At 60.5% G+C, this 15682-nt stretch overlaps 1 protein-coding gene across 3 annotated transcripts in view; it reads right to left on the reverse strand.

Annotated features, from left to right (window-relative positions):
• Positions 1-2600: 2600 nt before the first annotated feature.
• The window catches only part of RIC8A (RIC8 guanine nucleotide exchange factor A), a 40814-nt gene continuing 27732 nt past the window's right edge, over positions 2601-15682 (reverse strand). For 2 of the 3 annotated variants that reach the window (XM_029060185.2, XM_029060184.2), the window contains exons 6-11: positions 14420-14570; positions 10128-10223; positions 8798-8942; positions 5689-5839; positions 4883-5002; positions 3713-3833 (exon numbers count right to left, since the gene is read on the reverse strand). In XM_029060185.2, coding sequence (XP_028916018.1) covers positions 3713-3833; positions 4883-5002; positions 5689-5839; positions 8798-8942; positions 10128-10223; positions 14420-14570 — 784 coding nt within the window. Of the gene's footprint in view, positions 3834-4882; positions 5003-5688; positions 5840-8797; positions 8943-10127; positions 10224-14419; positions 14571-15682 lie in introns of all 3 variants that reach the window. The other variant, XM_029060186.2, reaches the window with a different exon arrangement.

Raw genomic sequence — 15682 nt, forward strand, 5'->3', positions numbered from 1 at the left:
TTCCTCGTGCTTCCTCCCGCCTTTTCCTCCTGGGCCCCGCGCCTCCTGCCCTTGCAGTGTGCGGGAGGGCCCTCCGTCCCTCTGCGCCTGCGCGGGCTCGCCTCCTCCTCCCTCCTCTCCCGCTCCCCCCCCCCCGCCCCTCTGCGCCTGCGCGGGCTCACTCCCTCCTCTCCTTTTCCCCTTCCCTCCCCGGCCCCTCTGCGCCTGCGCGGGCTCCCCTCCTCCCGGCTCTCCCGTCCCCCCCTTTCCTGGCTCCTCTGCGCCTGCGCGGGCTCCGCTCCTCCCGCCTCCCCCGTCCCCCCCTTACCCGGCTCCTCTGCGCCTGCGCGGGCTCCCCTCCTCCCGCCTCTCCCGTCCCCCCCAATCCCGGCTCCTCTGCGCCTGTGCGGGCCCGCCCCCTTCAGCCGCCTCTCCTTTCTCTGGGCGCCGCCTTCCTGGGCCCCTCTCCCACCTCTCCCGTCTCCTCTGCGCCTGCGCGGACTCGCCCCCTCCCCTGGGCACCGTCTCCCGACCCGCCCCCTCCCCGCCCCCCTCCCCGCCCCTCTGCGCCTGCGCGGGCCCGTCCCCTTCAACCGCCCTTCCCTCCTCCGGGCCCCGCCTCCCAGGACTCCTCTGCGCCTGCGCGGGCTCCCCTCCTCCCGCCTCTCCCCCCGCCCCCCTCCGGCTCTTCTGCGCCTGCGCGGCCGTACCGCCTTCCCCTTTCTCCTCCCTCCTGCCCATTTTCCTCTCCTCTCCCTTCCCCCGTCTCTGCCGGTCCGCCGCCCCCGCCGGGAAGTGCAGACGAGGCTGCTTGACGTCAATGGCTCTCCGAGATCCGCCCGGAGGCCCCGACCGCTTCCCGCCCCCGCTCCCGCCCTGCCCGGGCCCCGGGCCTCGACGCCCCTGCTCCAGCCGGTCCCCGCGTTTGACCCCTCGGGGTCACTCCCCTCTGCAGCCTCAAAGTTTTCTCTTAACAACCTACCATTGGCACGGTCGTCATCATTTTTTTACGTCACCCCTCCACCAACTAATGTTGGTATTGGTGAAGCGCTTACTATGTACAGAGCACTGTTCTAAGCGCTGGGGGAGATACAGGGTCATCAGGTTGTCCCCTGTGAGGCTCACAATCCCCATTTGACAGATGAGGTCACTGAGGCCCAGAGAAGTGAAGTGACTTCAGAGAAGCAGCGTGACTCAGTGGAAAGAGCCCGGGCTTTGGAGTCAGAGGTCATGAGTTCAAATCCCGGCTCTGCCACTTGCCAGCTGTGTGACTGTGGGCAAGTCGCTTCACTTCTCTGTGCCTCAGTTACCTCATCTGTAAAATGGGGATGAAGTCTGTGAGCCCCACGTGGGACAAACTGATTCCCCTGTGTCTACCCGAGCGCTTAGAACAGTGCTCTGCACATAGTAAGCGCTTAACAAATACCATCATTATTATTATTACTTGCCCACGGTCACCCGGCTGACAAGTGGCCGAGCCGGGATTCGAACCCATGATCTCTGACTTCCAAGCCCGGGCTCTTTCCACTGAGCCACGAGAGTGCCGAGCTGGGAGACGGGGCCCGGCTGCTTTTAGGCCACCGGGTCCATTTGGGCCAAGGTTTCTCGTCTGCAGAATGGAGGTTCAATCCCTGTCCTTCCTCCTACTTGGATTGTGAGTCCCACGCGGGTCCCGGTGATCGTGTATTTATTGCAGCGCTTAGCGCGGTGTTTGACTCGGTGCTTAATAATAGCGGTGGTATTTGGTAAGCGTTTACAATGTGCCGAGCACCGTTCTGAGCGCTGGGGGAGATACAAGACGATGAGGTGGTCCTACGTGGGGCTCACCCCATTTTACAGATGGGGCTCATCTTACATTTTACGATGGGGCTCATCCCCATTTTACAGATGAGGTCACCGAGGCTCAGTGAAGTGACTTGCCCAAAGTCACACAGCAGACAAGTGGCAGAGCCAGAATGAGAACCCACGACCTCTGACTCCCGAGCCCGAGCTCTTGCCACTGAGCCACGCTGCTTAATGAATACTGCAGTTATCATCGTCATCACATCAACGTCCCCCATCGATTTTGGTATTCGTTACGCGCTTACCGTGTGCCGGGCACTGTGTCCACTGGGGTGGATACGAGCGAGTGGGGTGCTTAGTACGGTGCTCCGCACACAGGAAGCCCTCCATAAATATGATCGAATGAAAGGCATGGCGCTCACAGACTTAATTCCCATTTTACAGATGAGGTAAGTGAGGCCCAGGGAGGTGACTTGCCCGGCAGACAAGCGGCAGAGCCGGGATTAGAATCTGGATCCTTCCGGAGTCCCCCGGGACCCGGCTCTATCCACGAGGCCACCCCCGCTTTTCACGTCAGCCCCCGCCCGTGCTGCCGGCACTCACCCGTCCACGAGATCCCGGAGCCGAGCAGAGCTTGTGGAGCGGAGCTCCCCGCATCTGCAACGGAAGCTGCTGTTGCCGTTTCTCGCTAGACCCCCCTTGCGGATCCCCCGCGGGTGGCCACGATGGCCCCCGTGATCCAGGACGTTCCTCCGCCCTCATCTTCGAAGCAGCACGGCCTAGTCCGCGCCGGTGCCCCCGTCGGCGGCCCCGGGCCCGAAAACGCGCAGACGCACGCCGGCCAGAAACGGTTCTTTATTCCAGCACAATGCGTTCACAGCTATAGCGCTCTACTCTGCAAACCTCAGTACACAGACACATCGGAAGGTTTTGGTTTTTTTTGTGGTTTTTTTTCCTTCAAATAAATAAGGTCTAAGCTAAGTGTGAGGGGAGAGGGGGGCGGGGGGGCTGCTCACAAGTCACAAGTAGAAAGGACTACGGGTTCAGAGGCGTCAAAGCGGGCAGCGCAAGCCAGTGGAGACTCTCCGTCTCCGGGAAAGATGGGAGCAGCAGAGGGATGGCCACCCAGACCCACACACCCGGCTCCGGGGGGCAGAGCTCGCGCCCGCTCGCCGCCTTGGGAGCGGGCATGCCTGCGGCCCCCTTCCCCCCACCCCCCGCCCCGCCGAGGTCCTCGCCCCCGTGCACCCCGACTCCCTTCCCCAGCCGGAACCGCATCGCGGGCCCCGGTTGGCAGTTCTGCAGGGAGGGAGACGCCGCCCGCCTGCCTGCCCCCGGGCCGGCTCGGAGGTGCCCGTCCGCCCGCCCTTCCGTTCCTGGGGCCGCCTGTCCCTAGCGATAGATGCCACGCACACCCGCCCGGGCCCACACCCACCCTCCCCTCCCCACACGCACGCCCTCTCCTACGTGCCCCAGCTCGGGGCCTCACCCCTCTACCCCCAAGCCCCATCCCCGGACACCGGGCCTCCTTCCCTCGCCGTTCTGCCCGCTCCCGACCTCTCGTGTTTTGGGGGAGGTGAGGCAAGGGTTCTTTCCTTCTCCCCCTCCCTTCCCTGATCTCTGGGGATGAGCAGATGGGCCTCGAGGCTCCTGGGATCTGTAGGGCGCCAACCCTCCCAAATCCCAGGAGAGTCTGGGGGTTGGGAGTCGAGACGGGGAGAGATCTGGGGGAAGAGAGAGAGAGGGTGCGGGGAGGCGTGGGGGTGGGATTTCCTGTCCGTGGAGGGGACGGGGCCTCGCTCTGTTGGGTTCAGGAGGTGACCGGCCCCGACGCCCGCTGGGAATGAGGGGATCCCAGCCCTAGCCCCCCGGCTGCGGCCCCGATCCTGGAAGGAGAGCGGAGGGGGCCGGCGGTCCCGGGGGCGGGGGCGGAGGGGGCGGGGTGGGTTGGTCAATCCAAGCCCAGGTCCGAGTCGTCCGATGACCTCTCCTCGGCCAACTGGCGCATCACCTCCTGCAGAGACGTGAGGGTCCCCCCCGGGCTCATCCCCATGGGCCGAATAACTTGTTGCCTGCAAAGGAGGGGCGGCCAGCGGCTGCGTCAGCGGCGGGGAACACGACGACCACGACACGAGGCCGTGGGCGGTGCCGGCACCGGGTCAGACCCACGGTCCGTCCAGCCCGGGGCGCCGTCTCCGCCGGGGGCCGCGGGACGACTTGGGGGGCGGGGGGCGGGGGCTGGGGGGGAAGGGAGGGGTGGGGACGAGCAGCCCGAGGCCCTAGCTCTCCCTCCGCGGGCCCGGCTCTCCTAGCTCGCCCGGGCCCCTCTCCGAGCCACGACCCCTAGGCCCCGTCTCGTCGCGGGCCGGACGTTCCCTACGTCTCCGCCGGCCCCCCGATGGCCCCGGTGACCTTTAACCCCGGCCTAGGCCGGAGCAGGCGGAGGAAGAGGGGCCCTTGGGGGAGGGGTGGAGCCTGGGGCCCCATCCCCCCCCGCCCCAGCGACTCTGGGGGCCATCGGCTCACCCCCGGACCCTCTCTCCCTTCTGCCCGGCCTGCCCGGGGGCGGCCTTCTGGAGCGCCCCCGGTTCAGGATCCGGGCGGAGGGGAGGCAAGCCGAGGGCCAGGGTAAGGGTCACGGCGACGGCGGTTAGCCGTCAAGCGCCTCCTACGCGCCGGGCACCGTGACCGGGGTGCCGGCCGGGGCGGGCGCCCGGGTCCCGCGGTCGGCCCTACGTGCCCGCCGGCCCCGGACGGTGCAGGCCGGAGTTCCGGGGCTGGGGGGAGGGAGGGGCGGCGCGGCAGGGGCGAGGGAGCCCGGGCTCCCCCAGCGGGGAGAGACCCCCACGTCGGGGTGGCGTCTGCAGATCCCTTCCAGGAGGGCCCTCCGAAGGCCCCCGGGGCCCTGGGCGGGCGCAGGTGGGGAGAGGGAGAGGGAGGGGGCTGCCGGTGTGTGCCCCGCCCTGCCCACCCCCGGGGGCGGGGGGCGGGGTGGGGGGGAGCCGCAGCCAGGCTCTAGAAATAGGCTAACGAGAGCGACGGCCCTTGGCCCCGTGCGTCTGGCCCCCGCCCTTCCCCTGACCTCTGCCCCCTGCCCCCTGGCACCCCACCCCCACCACACCTGGAGAGCTTGTCAAACATGTTCACCAGCTTCATGGCTTCGTACTCCTTCTGCTCCTCCGTCATCCCCTCCATGGGGTTAGGGAGCTTCTCCTCCACGCGCCCTGTCACCGGGTTAATGCTGACCACGACCAGAGGAGAAAGAGAAGGACTCGGCTGCAGCCAGAGCCGTGGCAGGGTGGGGGCGGAGGCCTCCCCAAGCCTGACCCTTCCCTCCCCGACCCCGACGACCGCCCCAGACCCCCTGTCCCGTCTCTCCCCGCCGAGGCCGGGGGCGGGAGCCCGCCCCCGGCCCGGTCTTCCCCGTCCTCGGGCCGCGCGGGTCCGGCCTTGCCAGGGGAGAGGGGGCGAAGGGCGGGGGGGAGGAGATCCCCCCCGGCCCGGGGTGGGGGCGGGGGGCGGGCTGGGGAGTGGGCAGCTCACAGCCAGAACGTGGGGAGGGTCGGGGGTGGGGGGCGAGAGAGAGAGAGAGAGAGAGAGACACCGGGGAGGCGCCAGTTGGGAACCGGGCCTGGGGGGAGAAGCGCGGGAACGGCAGAGAAGGGGGTCCGGGGAGGGCACTCGAAGGAGACGAAGGCCGGGGGGGAGGACGGGTGGGGGGCCTCGGCGGGAGGAAGCGGCTGATGTAGCACAGAGCGGCAATGCGGGGGTGAGCACGGTGGGGTGGGGGCGGGGGGACCGGGGGGGAAAACGAGGCTCGGAACGAGGTTGGGGGTGGGGGTCCCCTCCCGGGGAGCAACAGGAGAAGATGCCGGTGAGGATGGAAGGGAGAGGAATCAGCCGTGGCGGGGAGAGACGGGATCGTACTTGGGCTTAGCTTCCTTGTATTCCTCCGTGTCCGTGTCCTCGTCCTCCGAGTACTCGCCCTCCACCCGGCTGTGGCCGGGGACCATGAGGCCCCGGGCGGCGAGGAGGCCGGCCGCGTTCCCGTAGCCGGTGTACTTCACGAACCGGGACACTGAGGCAGAGAGGCAGAGACCCACGGACGTGCTGCGGGGCCGCCCTCCGACCCGTCGCTCTGCCCTCCCTCTCCCTCCCTGGGGGGCTGCGGGGGGCGGGGAGGGGCGACCCCGGCCCCGCGACAGGGTCGCTCTCCGACCCACCGCCCTGGCCTCCCTCTCTCTCCCCGTGAGGGGCTGCCGCGGGGTCACCCCCTGCCCCGCTGCTCCGTCCTCTCCTCCTGCGAGGGGCTGGAGACGGGAGAGGGGTGACCCCGGGCCCGCTGCAGGGTGACCTTCCGACCCACCTCTCTGGCCTGCCTCTCCGTGGAGGGCCGGGATGACCCCGGGCCCGCTCTAGGCTAGGGTCCCTCTCCGACCCACCGCTCTGGTCCGTCTTGGCTCCCCTCTGGGGGCGGGGAGCGGGGGGCTGGGAGCAGCGGGGGAAGGATCGGGAAGTGGCTCCAAGGTGCTACCGTGGCCTCGTCTCCCCACCCCTTGCTCTTCCATCTGCAGCAGGGGCCGGGGCTGGGGCGGCATGTGAGGATTGGACAAGATCCTCGGGCTCCCAAGACATCGCCGAGCCGCTCTGGCCGTTCCTCCTCCTCTCCCCGGACTCCTGGGTCCCAAGGCAGGAGGCAGACTGGCTGACTCAGTCTCCCTCAGCTCCCTCCCAAAGCCCCGGGCTAGCCTTCGGCGGTCCCGCCTTCTTTCCTTCTCCACAGCCTCAGTTTCCCCGGTGGGGTGGGGGCGGGGGACGACCGATCGGCTCCCTTCGGGCCGGAGGGCTCGTCTGGGAGGAGCGGCTGGGCCCAGATGATGACGACGATGGTATTTGCTAAGCGCTTCCTGGGTGTCCGAGCACTGTTCCAGCACCAGGGCAGAAACAGGCTGATCGGGTTGGGCCCTCACCCTGTCCCACGTGGGGTTCGCAGCCTTAGTCCCCATTTTACAGGAGAGGGAACTGAGGCACAGAGAAATTAAGTGACCCGTCCAAGGTCGCACAGCGGACGAGTGGTGGAGGCAGGATTGGAACCCAGGTCTTTGTGCCCGCTTACCGTGCTGGGTTTGGGGCTCAGGAGAGGGAGAGCGAGGCTAGGGAGGGCCAGGTCGGCTAACAGATCCCCAAGAGAAGCAGCGTGGCTCAGTGGAAAGAGCCCGGGCTTAGGAGGCCGAGGTCACGGGTTCTAATCCCGGCTCTGCCACCTGTCAGCTGTGTGACTTGGGGCAGGTCGCTTAACTTCTCGGTGCCTCAGCGACCTCAACTGTAAAATGGGGATTAAGACTGTGAGCCCGCCGTGGGGCAATCTGATTCCCTTGTATCTGCCCCGGCGCTTAGAACAGTGCTCGGCACATAGTGAGCGCTTAACAGATACCAACGTTAGATGGGCTCCTTCGACCCAGTCCGGATGACCTCAGATCTCAGGGGAGCCCCGGGATAAATGAGGCCAGAGTCCAGCCCCCCAAACCCTCTCGGGGCGAAACACTGGTGGCGGTGACCCTTCTGGTCCCATGGGGTGGGCTACTAAGAGCTGAGGGTTTCTAGCCCACAAGAATTTCCATTCCTCTGCCTCTCTCCCTCCCTCTCCCCACTGTCTCTTGCCCAGCCCTTTGGGACGGACCCAGCGATGGATTGATCGGTCGACTGCGGGAAGGGACTCTCAAAGGCAAGAGTCTGCGGCCCCTCAATCGATCAAAGGTATTTAGTGAGCGCTTATCGTGTATGGAACACCCTACTAAGTGCTTGGGGGAAGCGGCGTGGCTTAACGGAAAGAGCCCGGGCTCGGGAGCCAGAGGACGCGGGTTCTAATCCCGGCTCCGCCACTTGTCTGCTGTGTGACCTTGGGCAAGCCTCTTAACTTCTCTATGCCTCAGTTACCTCATCTGTAAAATGGGGATGAAGACTGTGAGCCCCACATGGGAAAAACTGGTTACCTTATATCTACCCCAGCGCTTAGAACAGTGCTTGGCACATAGTAAGCGCTTCACGAGTACCATAATTATCATTATTATTATTTTTGGGAGGGTACAATGATAGAAAAGCAGCATGGTCTAGTAGAAAGCGCATGGGCCTGGGAGTCAGAGGACCTGGGTTCTAATCCCGCTCCATCATGTACTTGCTAGGTGACCTTGGGCAAATCACTTCACTTCTCTGGGCCTCAGTTCCCTCATCAGCAAAATGGAGGTTCAATACCTGTCTCCCTCCTACCTAGACAGTGAGCCCCATATGAGACCTGACGAGCTTGTATCTGTGGGACCTGATGATCTTGTATCTACCCTAGTGCTCCATACAGTGCTTGGCACATAGTAAGCACTTAACGAACACCAGGATTATTGTGCTTATTAAGAGACGCGTTGCCTGCCCACAACAAGCGTACGGTCTCTGCTGCCTCTCGGCTTGCCACCAGCTTCCCCCTCAGAAGCCCTCCATCCCCTCGCCCCCTCCCACCTCACCTCGCTTCTCTCCTACTCCAACCCAGCCCGAGCACTTTGCTCTCCTAATGCCAACCTACTCACTGTCCCTCCATCTTGTCTACCTCACCACCGACCTCTCGCCCACAACCTGCCTCTGGCCTGGAACGCCCTCCCTCCTCATATCTCAGAGACGATGCCTCTTCCCAACTTCAAAGCCTTATTGAAGGCCCACCTCCTCCCATAGGCCCTCCCTGACTGCACCCTCCTTTCCTCTTCTCCCACTCCCTTCTGCGTCGTCCTGCCTCGCTCCCTTTAATCATCCCCCAGCCCCAGCCCCACAGCACTTCCGTCCCTATCCGTTATGTATTTATTTACAGTCACGTCTGCCTCTCCCTCTAGACTGTGAGCTGGTGTGTGGGCGGGGAATGTCACCGTTTACTGTTGTTTGTCCTCTCCCAGCGCTTAATACAGTGCTCTGCACCCGGTGAGCGCTCCATAAATACGGTGGACCGTCCGCCTGACTGACTGAGCCCGCAGACCCCGGCCCCCAGCTCCCTCCTCACCGCTCTCCTTGCAGAGCACGAAGAGGAACTCGGCGGAGCAGTGCTTCACGTCGGTGTCGATGTGGGTCATGAGGCGCACCAGCTTGTTCCGCAGCAGGTTCCCGACCTCGGGGCGGTTCCTCACATCCCGCAGCGGAGGCAGCACCTGTCCGGGGCCGGGGTGGGGGTTGGAGGAGGGGGGAGACGGGGTGGGCTCAGCCAGGAGTCCCCGATCTCCCGGCCGGCCAGGACTCCCGGCTCCTTGCTTCCCCTCTCATTCATTCATTCACTGTCGTATTTATTAAGCGCTTACAGGGCGCAGAGCACTGTACTGGGCGCTTGGGAGAGTACAGTGCAACAATAAAGGGATAGATTCCGTGCCCACAACGAGCTTACAGTCTAGAGGGGACTCTCTTCGCCTGGCGAGAGGCTCCTCTCCGCCTCCCCGGCGCTCCTGATTTGAGTAAGGGGATGGGCTTCCTGCCCCCCAACAATCCCGGTCCTAGGGAGGGGCTGGGGGTGGCCCCCCCTCCCTGGCTCCTCCCAGTCATTCATTCATTCAATCGTATTTATTGAGCGCTTACTGTGTGCAGAGCACTGTACTAAGCGCCAGTCCTAACTGGGGACGGCCCCTCCGACTCCTCATTGCTTCCACTTCGGATTCAGACAGGGGGCTGGGGACGAGCCCCTTGTCCCCCTGTCCACCCCCGCTCCCAGTCCAGGAGAGGGACTGGACTTGAGAATCCTCTGATTCTCTCTCTCCCCATCTCTGGGATCATTAATAACAACAACAGCAATCGTTGTGGAATTTGTTAAGCACTTATTACGTGGCAAGCACTGGACTAGGCGCTGGGGTAAACACAGAATAATCAAATCAGACACAGTCCTCGCTTCGCGTGGGGCTCCCAGTCCAAGGGGGAGGTGGAACTGGTATTTAATCCCCACTTTTAAAGGTGAAGGAACTGTGGCCCAGGAGGTCAGGTGACTTGCCCAAGGTGACGCAGCAGGCAAACGGCATTAGAACCCAAGGCTCGGGCTCTTTCCACTAGGCCGTGCTGCTTCTCAGCGGGCAGGGGGAGCTAAATTAGCCCTGCCTCCAGGAAGGGGCAAACTGCCAGTCTCTGTGACTCGGGGACGCAGCTGAGAGCCGTCACTCGGTTGAGGAGAGCAAGAAGCTGTGGGGAGTGGCACCCGTTTCGGGGGGGTGGGGGAGAAGGACCCCAAATCCAGGTCACGCGGGCCCGCGGGAGAGACCCCGTAGGGACGGAGCCCCGAGGTGCCAGCCGCCGTGTCCGCGCTGAACCCCACCCCGCCTTCCCGGGGCCTACCGAGCCTTCCTTCCGGAACCTACCTTGGCTTTGAGGAATTTTCGAGTCTGGCGGTGGACACGGGAGCTCTCGGTCAGCAGATTCAGCACAGGGGTCACACTCTCCTTCAGCTTGTGGCCCTGAAAAATCACCCCCAGGTCAGGCAGAAGCAGTGAATCGATCAATCGATCGTATTTCCACGGGGCCGAGCCCTCCAGTGGCTTCCCGTTGCTCGTCACGTCAAGCAGAAACTCCTGGGCCTTGGCTTCGAGGCCTGTTGCTAATAATAATTAATAATTACGGTATTTGTAAAGCATTTACTGAGTGCCAGGCCCTGTACTAAGCACGGGGGTGGATACAAGCAAATCAGGTTGGACGCAGTCCCCGTCCCCTATGGGGTTCACAGTCTCAATCCCCGTTTAACAGATTTTAACAGATGCCTCAGTTCCCTCATCTGTCGGATGGGGATTAAAAGTGTGGGCCCCACGTGGGACAACCCGATTACCCTGTATCCACCCCAGCACTTGGAACAGTGCTTGGCACATAGTAAGCGCTTCACGAATACCATCATTATTATCATTAGATGAGGTAACAGAGGCACAGAGAAATGAAGTGACTTGCCCAAGGTCACACAGCAGACAATAATAATAATGCTGGCATTTGTTAAGCGCTTACTATGTGCCAAGCACTGTTCTAAGTGCTGGGGAGGATACCGGTCATCGGGTTGTCCCACGTGGGGCTCACAGACTTCATCCCCATTTGACAGATGAGGGAACTGAGGCCCAGAGAAGTGAAGCGCTTACTATGTGCCAAGCACTGTTTGAAGCGCTGTGGTAGATATGAGGTAATAATATTGGACACAGTCCCGGTCCCACATGAGGCTCACACTCTTCACCACCATTTTACAGATGAGGTAACTGAGGCACAGAGAAGAGAAGATCACACAGCCGACAAGTGGCGGAGCCGGGATTAGAACCCATGACCTCTGACTCCCAAGCCCGGGCCGTTTCCGCTGAGCCGCGCTGCTTCTCTAACTCTCTCACGTAACAAATCTTCTCCCGCATCTCCCCGGTCTGGAATGCCCTTTTCCCTCAGCTTAATCAAACGCAAGCCTTCCCCAAATTCTAAACCTCTAAAACGTCGCCTCCTCTGGAAGGCAATCCCAGATTAATCCCTCATTTGAGAGCCGGGATCTGAGAAAGAGCATGGCCTAGTGGCAAGAGCAAGGGCTTGGGAGTCAGAGGTCGTGCGTTCTAATTCCGCTCTGCCACTTGTCTGCTGTGTGACCTTGGGAAAATCCCTTCTCTTCTCTGTGCCTCGGTTACCTCATCTGTAAAATGGGGATGAAGAGTGTGAGCCTCATGTGGGATCGAGACTGCGTCCAATCTTATTCCCTCGTATCTACCACAACGCTTCAAAGAGTGTTTGGTGCATAGCAAGCGCTTAACCAATAGCATAATAATAATAAGACCCTGCTCTGCCACTTGTCTCTGTGACCTTGGGCAAGTCGCTTCACTTACTGGTGCCTCAGTTCCCTCATCTGCAAAATGGGGATTCAAAACCTGTTCTCCCCTGTGCTTAGTACAGTGCTTGGCACATAATAATAATAATGATGATAATAATAATGTTGGTATTTGTTAAGCGCTTACTATGTGCAGAGCACTGTTCCAAGCGCTGGGGTAGACACTGGGTAATCTGGTTGTCCCAGGTGGGGCTCACAGTCTTCATCCCCATTTTACAGATGAGGTAACCGAGTCCCAGAGAAGTGAAGTGACTTGCCCACAGTCACACAGCTGACAGTGGCAGAGCTGGGATTCGAACCCATGACCTCTGACTCCCAAGCCCGGGCTCTTGCCACTGAGCCACGCTGCTTCTATAGTAACAGCACATAGTAAGAGCTTCGTGGCTCAGTGGAAAGAACCCGGGCTTGGGAGTCAGAAGTCATGGGTTCGAATCCCAGTTCTGCCACTTGCCAGCTGTGTGGCTGTGGGCAAGTCATTTCACTTCTCTGGGCCTCGGTTACCTCATCTGTAAAATGGGGATTAACTGTGAGCCTCACATAGGACAACCTGATGACCCTGTATCTCTCCCAGCGCTTAGAACAGTGCCCTGCACATAGTTAGCGCTTAACAAATACCAACATTATTATTATTATCAACAAATACTACAGTGATTGTTTTTAATTTCTACTTTCCCAAGTCCCTAGGGTGTTCCTGTGTCCCCGGGATTAGCCAGGAAGCACTCGGGCAAAGCTGCTGTCGATGCTAACGACAACGAGAATGGTGAGGACGAAGGTGATGGCTGTGTGGCCTAGTGGAAAGAGCCCAGGCCTGGGCAAATCGGAGGACCTGGGTTCTAATCTCCGTTCCACCGCCTGTCCGCTGAGGGTGGTCTCGGGCAAGTCACTTCACTTCTCCGTACCTCAGTCGCCTCATCTAGAAATGGGGATGAAGACTGTGAGCCCCACCTGGGAGGCGGGCTGTGTCCAACCTGATGATCTCATACCTACCCCAGCGCTTAACACAGTGGCTGGCCCACGCTAAGCCCTTCACGAAGACTACTGGGAAAAAAAAGGCGACGATGATGAATTCGAAACCATCCCCGAGTCGGGGGGGAGAAGAGCGGAGGAAGTCGCTCTTCCTCCGGAGGAAGCCCGGGAGGATGCCGTCTTCCAGAACAGTCTTCCCAGTCAGCTCGCCCGCCCTCAGACGGGCGCTCTCCGGGTCCCCCCGCCTCCCCGGTGCTGAGCTGCCACAAAACCCTAGCAACAGTTCCCCTCGAGGGAGTTTTGCGGTGACTCACACCCGTCGCTAAGGCCATTATGGCAGACGTGGCTGCTGTGGTGTTTTTCCACCCCGACGTCCCCAACGGCAGACTGAGAGACCCCGAGCCCGGCTGTCCTGGCGTCTCGGCCCCCGTCAAAGGACGTCCCCTCGATATGTATGTACATAACTGTATAGTCTGTAATTTATCTATTTATCTACATAAATAATGAGAAGCAGCGTGGCTCAGTGGAAAGAGCCCGGGCTTGGGAGTCAGAGGTCACGGGTTCTGATCCCGACTCCGCCGCTTGTCAGCTATGTGACCTTGGGCAAGTCACTTAACTTCTCTGTGCCTCGGTTCCCTCATCTCTAAAAATGGGGATGAAGACTGTGAGCCCTACGTGGGACGACCCGATCACCTTGTATCTACCCCAGCGCTTAGAGCAGTGTTCGGCACATAGTAAGCGCTTAACAAATACCAACATTATTATTATTATTACATTAATATTTATCTCCCCTTCTAGACCGTGAGCTTGTTGTGGGCAGGAATGTGTCTGTTGTTAAATCACACTCTCCCAAGTGCTTAGTACAGTGCTTTGCACTCAGTAAGTGCTCAAAAAATGATCGAGTGAATGAACGAACTCCTCTCTAAAGTGCCTAGTAGTAATTATTGCGGTAAACATTTAGTACAGTGCTCTGCACACAGTAAGAGCTCAATAAATATGATTGAGTGAATGAATGAATGGTATTCAGCAATTACTATGTGCCAAGCACTGAACTAAGTGCTGGGGTAGACACAAGGTGATTGAGTTGGACACAGTCTCACATGGGGCTCACGTAGAGAAGCAGCGTGGCTGAGGGGCAAGAGCCCGGGCTTGGGAGTCAAAGGTCGTGGGTTCTAATCCAGATCCACCACTTGTCTGCTGGGTGACCTTGGGCAAGTCACTTCACTTCTCTGGGCCTCATTTACCTCAACTGTAAAAATGGAGGTTAAAAATTGTGAGCCCCACGTGGGACAATCTGATTACCCTGTATCTACCCCAGCGCTTAGAACAGTGCTCAGCACATAGTAAGCGCTTAACAAATATCATAATTATTATTAATAATGTTGGTATTTGTTAAGCGCTTACTATGTGCAGAGCACTGTTCTAAGCGCTGGGGGAGACACAGGATCATCAGGTTGTCCCATGTGAGGCTCACAGTCTTCATCCCCATTTTACAGATGAGGTCACCGAGGCCCAGAGAAGTGAAATGACTTGCCCACAGTCACCCAACTGACAAGTGGCCGAGCCGGCATTCGAACCCATGACCATTAATCTCCATTTTACTGATGAGGTAACTGAGGCCCAGACGAGTGAAGCGACTTGCCCAAGGCCACACAGCGGACGAGTGGCGGAGCTGGGATCAGAACCCAGGTCCTTCTGACTCCCGGGCCTGTGCTCCATCCACAGGGCCACACTGCCAGCAGACCCCGACGACCTCCCCGGGACCAGTCAGCAGCAGCCCCAGAGCGGCCGTGGCCGACCGACCGAGGGGAGGGGGCTGGGCAGGGGGCGGGGGGCTCCTCCACTTACCCTGTCCAGGCGGCGCTCTAAGAAGTCCAGGAGGACGTTGACCGCGTCCATGTTCACCCCCATGTACTCCAAAGAGCCCGGGTGCAGCTTGGGGGTCAGGAGGACATCGAGACACTTGAGGGGCAGGTTGCCCAGCAGGTTGACGGTGTGGCTGGGGTGGACAGAGGGGCAGGGAGAGAGACAGGAGGGGTCAACGCCGGCGAGGGAGCCATCCCTCCCAGCCCCAGCTGGATTCGGATCCCGCCCCGAGACTGCTCAATCAATCGGAGAAGCAGCGTGGCTCACTGGAAAGCGCCCGGGCTTGGGAGTCAGTCCCGGCTCTGCTGCTTGTCAGCTGTGTGACTGTGGGCAACTCACTTCGCTTCTCTGGACCTCAGTTCCCTCCTCTGTAAAATGGGGATTAAGACTGTGAGCCTCATGTGGGACAACCTGATGACCCTGTATCTACCCCTGAGCTTAGAAGAGTGCTCTGCACATAGTAAGCGCTTAACAAATACCGACATTATTATTATTATTGTTAATCTGTCAAGCAACCAATCGTATCTATTGGAAAGCAGCGCGGTCTAGTGGGAAGAGCACGGATCTGGGAGTCAGAGGATCTAACCCCGGATACGCCACTTGTCCGTTGTGGGACCTTGGGCGAATCACTTAACCTCTCTGGGCCTCAGTCACCTCATCGGTAAAAAGGGGATTAAGCTTGTGTCGTTGTCGTCTTATGCTGCCGAGTTGTGTCCGACCCACCGGGACGCCGCAGACCCATCTCTCCCACTACGCCCCGCTTCCATCTGCAGTCGTTCTGGTAGCGTGTCCATACGGTTTTCTCGGTAAAAACCCGGAAGCGGTTTACCGTCGCCTCCTTCCGTGAGGTAAACGAGTGTCTGCCCTCGACTCGCTCCCCAGGGCCGCCGCTGCCCGGCACGGGTGAGTTTGGACTCGTAGCGGGTGGCCTTCCACTCGCTAGCCCCTGCCCAAGCTAGGAATGGAACGGACAGGCCTCTGCTTGTAGTCGTGACTGGTGGAGGACTGGAAGCCCTCCAGGTGCGACCCTGAGAGCGGTTAAGGTTGAGAGTCCCAAATTATCGCTGCTATTACTTGTGGTGAGCGGGAGCGACTCCATCTTGTAACACAGAAGCCATTTCCTAAGAGACTCTTCTTCGAGCCCGTGGGCAACAAGGTCGGAGGAGGGACTGGAGGAGAAATTCTATTATCTCGCTGCAAAGTGTTGCAGAGGACTTGAATGGCTGGGGAGACACGTAATCGTTT

This window comes from Ornithorhynchus anatinus, chromosome 3, assembly GCF_004115215.2.
Source record: "Ornithorhynchus anatinus isolate Pmale09 chromosome 3, mOrnAna1.pri.v4, whole genome shotgun sequence".
NCBI classification, from domain to species: domain Eukaryota; kingdom Metazoa; phylum Chordata; class Mammalia; order Monotremata; family Ornithorhynchidae; genus Ornithorhynchus; species Ornithorhynchus anatinus.